This window comes from Protobothrops mucrosquamatus, unplaced genomic scaffold (genome assembly GCF_001527695.2).
Source record: "Protobothrops mucrosquamatus isolate PMUCROS unplaced genomic scaffold, P.Mucros_1.0 scaffold1461, whole genome shotgun sequence".
Lineage (NCBI taxonomy): Eukaryota > Metazoa > Chordata > Lepidosauria > Squamata > Viperidae > Protobothrops > Protobothrops mucrosquamatus.
In genome coordinates, this window is record NW_015387639.1 from 184017 (window position 1) to 190020 (window position 6004).

Below are 6004 nucleotides of genomic sequence, written 5' to 3' on the forward strand. Positions count from 1 at the left end.
GCTCAAGCAGGAGATCCTATAGCATTTCAGACAGAGGGCTGTCCAGTCTCTTGTGACTTATGACTGGTCCTCGCAGTTACGACCCATTGCAGCATCCCCACATGATCACTATTCAGATGCTGGCATATATTTATGACAATTGCACTGACCCGGGATCCTGTTTATGACTTTCCCAGCCTGCTCTGAATAAGCAAAGCCAATGCAGGAGGGTGGATTCACTTAACAACTGCATGATTCATTTAACAACCATGGCCAAAAAGGTTGTAAAATCAGGTTCAACTCACTTAACAGCCCTCTGGTTTAGAGATGGAAATTCTGATCCCACCTGGGGTCCTAAGCTGAGGACTCCTTGTATATCAAAAAAGCAGGGTAGTGAATCATAATTTAATCATCGTTTATGCTAATCACTCAGCCTAACGTCCAATAACTGCCCTCTATAGAAGAAATAAATAAGGATTCACGCTTTTGCAAAAACAATGAATTTCTGCCTCATTATTGATCTGGCCTTAAGCCACAGACCGCTTAGCTCTCATTGGTTGAATAAACCAGAGTTGGTTTATTCAGGAATACAGGTAGTCCTCGATTTACGACCACAATTGAACCCCAAATTATCAAAAGAGTGGTTCAGTGAGTTTTGCCCCATTTTATGACCTTCCCCATTGACTTTGCTCGTTGGAAGGTCATAAAAGGGGATCACGTGACCCCAGGACGCTGCAACCGTCATAAATGTGAGTCATAAATGATCCCGGGACACGGGGAAATACGTGCCCAGTCGCCAAGCGTCCGAATTTTGACCACATGACCGCAGGGATGCTGCCACGGTCGTAAGTGTGAAAAACAGTCATAAGTCACTTTTCCCAGTGCTGTCGTAACTTGGAACGGTCACTAAACAAACCGCTGTAAATCGAGGACTGCCTGTAATATGTTTTGTCTGTCATGGCATGGAACCCAATTATTCCTGGTAAATCAGGTCTCGGTATAATGACTGGAGACATCCTGATGTGGGCTGATGGATCAATCATGGTTAACCAAAACAGGACTGCGTGGGAGATGTCAGCTCGGCTAACCTATAATTTGTCCCTGTATGGATAACTTGGCCTCGACCTGCCCGTCAACGCTTCTCTTCGGAAGACATCTTGGCCACTGGGAGGATGAGTGACGACGCTGCAGCTCTTTTCTGATGTCTCCATTTGGCTCGGCGGTTTTTAAACCAAACCTGTTTGTTTACAACAGAAGAAGGACGTTATTCCATCCGCCGCCCGACGCCCTGCTTTTTTAAAAAAAATGTTAAATCGTATCAAAAAGCGAAAAGGATAAACCCAAATGCCAAATAGAATCGTATAATGGGTGTAAATATTGAACCAGTACAGTATAGGTTTCCCTGGAAGTATGGATATTCGCTTAATGGCTGTTAATAATCGAAGTTATGACACAGAAAACGGTGCTCCAGAAAAGGGACTGACGTTGAATCGGGAGCCTGAAATGGCATCCGTGGAGAGAGTCAGTTTGGTCTGGTGGATAAGGCACCAGGCTGGAAAGCAGGAGGCTGTGAGTTCAAGTCCCGCTTTAAGGCTGACTCGGCCTTCCATCCTTCCGAGGTCGGTAAAATGAGGACTTAAGATTGTTGGGGGCAAGAGGCTGATTCTAAACCGCTTAGAGAGGGCTGTGAAGCGGTATATAAGTCTAAGTGCTGTTGCTATTGCCCTTCCTTCTTTCCTTCCTTCCTTCTTTCCTTCCTTCCCTCCCTCCCTCCCTCCTTCCTTCCTTCCCTCCCTCCCTCCCTGCACAGAAGTTAGAATGCAAAATTGCAGGCTAACTCTGCCCACTGCCAGCAGTTCGATCCCGACCAGCTCAAGGTTGACTCAGTCTTCCATCCTTCCGAGGTCAATAAAATGAGGACCCAGATTGCTGGGAGGGCAAGAGGCTGACTCTGTAAACCGCTTAGAGAGGGCTGTAAACTAAGCCCTGTGAAGCAGCATATAAGTCTAAGGGCTATTGCTAGTGCTCTCTAAGCATGAAAGGCTGACTTTGGGCCAGTCATTCTCTCTCAGCCCAACCTACCTCACAGGGGTGTTGTGCAGAAAATAAGGAGGAAGCCCTAAATTTGATCTTCTAGAAGGCTTATGAACTTCTCAATCCCCTTCAGTCCTGCTCTTTATCACCTGTTCTGCCCACCCCACCCACCCATCCACCCCCTGAAAGTTACCTCAACTCTCTCTTCCTTCAGGTGGATCTGGCTGGCTAAGTGCTCTCTGGTGATCACATCTGGGTACTGGTTCTTATGGAAAAGGGCCTCCAAGGCCTGGAGCTGGTCTTCCGTGAAGATGGTCCGATGTCGCCGGGTCCGTCTCTGGATCTGGTGGAAGGTCTGCAGCTCGCTCGGGCTGCCGCGGTGATTCCTGCAGGGCCTGGCCAGGGGGTAGAACAGCTTCATGGGCCACGCACACCTGGGGTCACCTGGAAGGAAAGCACAATCGGTTGGGTTGGTCTTCAGAGATGCGGTGAGCCAATCCGTTGGTTCTCCAGGGTGGGAATGATAGGGCCATCTGCTTATCTATTGCTGTGCAGGTTCTGAGGTTTTGCTTGATTAAAAAAAAACAAAAACACAGGAAACCCTGAAGCTGCCTTCAGACTCATTCACTATCTCATCATTTTCTTCCTGAATCCTTCTAGATTTAAAATTGGAATTTGTGTCCATCGCTGGGGGACCAGAGATTTAATCCTTCTAGATTTCCCCGTATTTGTAAATTCCCCGCTGGAAACCAGGAAAGGCTACAGATGGGTGCCAAGAGATGAAACATGGACACAAGCCAAGAACTTTTTTCTTTAGATACACACACACACACACACACACACACACAGAGAGAGAGAGAGAGAGAGAGAGAGAGAGAGAGAGAGAGAGAGAGAGANCACACACACACACACACACACACACACCTTGGAAGAATCACAGTAAAGCCTGTTTCTTTCTTTCTCTCCTCTCTCTCTCTCTCTCTCTCTCTCTCTCTCTCTCTCTCTCACACACACACACACACACACACACACACACACACACACAACCAAAAACCCCCAAGGCAATTCACTTGAACGAACTAAAGAAACAGAACGGGCAAAAACTTTTAGGAAACTCCCAAGACTGATTTTGACCTTGGGGTCCTGATTGCCCCTAAAGTTAGGCTGGAGGGCGCTGGCCCCAATGGCAGCCCCCACCCTCACAGCCCCCCACCCCACCCCAAGTCTTTTGGCAGCCCCCACCCTCCCAACAAAACCCCTCACCAAGCCAATTTGCGCTGTCTCGCCACGTGCGAACGCTCTCCTTGGAACAGCAGCAACAGTTGCACGACATCCTGACTCTCTCCGCTTCCTCCGCTTCTTCCTCCTCCGGGAAAGTGCCCAGATTTCCCCAAAAGCACAGCGCTTTGGGGTCTTGGTGGTCCCAAATGCCTCGGAAGCAGAAGGGGAAGAGGACGGGGGCTCTGCTCTCCGCCGAGCCGGACAGGATGCTGTCAATGGTGAAGGCATGCGGCTTCTTGTTCTTCTCCAGCTCAGCAGTTGAAGGAGCTTCTGTGGACATCCTTCTCCGTGGGGACCTTAGCTACACTTGAGAGACCAAAGGAGAAAGGGCAACTGCTTTATCATCAGTTGGTAAATTTGCAAAAAATAAAAAATAAGAAAAAATGAAAAGGGGAGACAGGACGTAAATGTCCATCAGATGGGGAAGATGCCCTTTGCTCAATGGCCAACTCTTTGAAGAATTTCAACCATCCCTTCCTGGCCACCCGGTCTCTGTCTTCCCGTAATCTAGTTAGTGGCTTTATAAGAGCATCGCAAATATACAGAGACATTTTCTCTTTCCCCCCTCCCCCTCTCACGGTCCTTAATCCTTCTTGGAAAGAAACCAGCCCACCCCACCACCCACCCCCGAAAAGCTGGAATAAAATAAATTCAAGCTAATCTTGACAGCTTTGTGAAGGGTTAGTGTGGATCTAAGATTTAGCTAATCCTGCAGGAATGACTGGGTGGAAATCTGATTTCTCAATCTCAACGGCAGGATGAAGTTGGTTTTATGATGTCCATTGTATGGCAAAGCTTGTCTATTGGCAGGAGGAGGGGAAGAGAGGAAAAAAGCTGTTTTCTCAGGCTCAGAAATGGCCCGGGAGGATTAGCTCCTTGAAAAAAAGAAAAGAAGAAAAAGAAGAAAAGCAAATTATCCTTTTTTTTTTCTTTGACCACAGGAAAGGCTTCTAATCCAAAGACACAACTGTCATATTGCACAATGTAAGGACAGAGAAGGGGGCTGAGGTTGGGGGAGTGGGATAAATGAATTTGGCTTTTACAAGAGGAAGCCAACAATATTAGCAGCAGCCAAGATCTCTTGCAAAATAGAAAAAAAAATGTCTTGAAAGTCAATGTATTGGTGACTGGGAACCCAGGCGAAAGTTGGATATTATCAGTGTTTCTGATGGGCCGTCAACCCATTGATTTTCTCTGTTTTGTAGAATAAACGGGAAGCCCTGTTAATGGGACATTAGGCTGATTAGGAATTCCAGATTATGCTACTGGGAGGAAGACCCTTCAGGAAAGGGCGAGACTAGAGTTGAGATTAAGAGAGATATAGGGAGGGGAAGATAGAAAAAGAAAGGATGAATGAAGATGATAGATAGATAGATAGATAGATAGATAGATAGATAGATAGATAGATAGATAGATAGATAGATAGATAGATAGGTAGGTAGGTAGGTAGGTAGGTAGGTAGGTAGGTAGGTAGGTAGGTAGGTAGACAGACAGACAGACAGACAGACAGACAGACAGACAGACAGATGAGAGGGAGAGAGATGGTGATGGATGAGAGGGGGATAGAGAGATAAAGAGAGATAGATAGATAGATAGATAGATAGATAGATAGATAGATAGATAGATAGATAGATAGATAGATAGATAGATAGATAGATAGATGAGAGAGGGAGAGAGAAATGGTGATGGATGAGAGGGGATAGATAGATAGATAGATAGATAGATAGATAGATAGATAGATAGATAGATAGATAAGTAGGTGATGGGTGGATGATAGATGGATGATGGATGATAGAAGATGACTGAGAACTAGAGAGAGAGAAAAAGTATATATGGATGAATAGATGGACAGACAGATCCCATACAAACAAAATCTCTTTTTATTTTTATTTCTTATTTTTTCGTCAAATGTATTGTCTGCCCATCTTATCACAGGATAACTCCGGGCGGCTTACAATATTTAAAAGGCTCCTTACAATGTTTTGCCCAATCGGAAGAGGTGGACAGATCTGGCCCGTAAGAGTCGAACGTGACTGAACGGACAACATCATCATCACAATATTTTTTGGGGGGGTTCCTCCTTAATTCTGAACATTGGGAAGCTGTCCTCAGATTTAAGAAGCACCTAGTTCTAAGCCGTTTCCCGTGGAAGCAAACTCCTCAGAAGGTTTTTTTTTTCTCCCAGGTCGGTTTAACTGCTTACCCAGAAGCGAATTGATTTGAGCAATGGTTTTTAAAAAGAGATTGGATGGCCGTTTGCCCAGAATGGTATAGGATCTTCTGCTTGCGCAGGGAGTTGGACTAGAAGATCTCTAAGGTCCCTTCCAACTCTGTGGATGGAAACTAACCAAGGAGAGAAGCAACGAGAACTAAGGAGAAATTTCCTAACAGTGAGGACAATTAACCAGTGAAAGGGCTTGCCTTCAGAAGTTGTGGGTGCTCCATCACTGGAGGCTTTCAAGAAGAGATTGGACAACCACTTGTCTGAAATAGTATAGGGTCTCCTGCTTGAGCAAGGAGTTGGACTAAGAGACCTCCAAAGTCCCTTCCAACTCTGTTACTATGATGCTTGGGGAGCCAATTTCCTTCCAGGGGGATAGACTAGATAGCTTCCCAGACCCCACGCCATCTCCACGCTCCTGCGAGAGCGTCAGAAGTTGCTACAAGGGAGGGGAAATAGAGCAGCATTTCTCCAAGTTCAGGCTGTTCA

The 6004-nt window shown here is 46.1% G+C and overlaps 1 protein-coding gene across 1 annotated transcript; it reads right to left on the reverse strand.

Moving 5' to 3' along the window:
- Nucleotides 1-1111: 1111 nt before the first annotated feature.
- GSC2 (goosecoid homeobox 2) lies at nt 1112-3574 on the reverse strand. The gene is made up of 3 exons (XM_015822092.1): nt 3277-3574; nt 2207-2457; nt 1112-1216 (listed from the first exon to the last, which is right to left on the reverse strand). The coding sequence occupies exons 1-3, from the start codon at nt 3572-3574 to the stop codon at nt 1112-1114; spliced, it is 654 nt and encodes a 217-aa protein (XP_015677578.1).
- Nucleotides 3575-6004: the final 2430 nt, after the last annotated feature.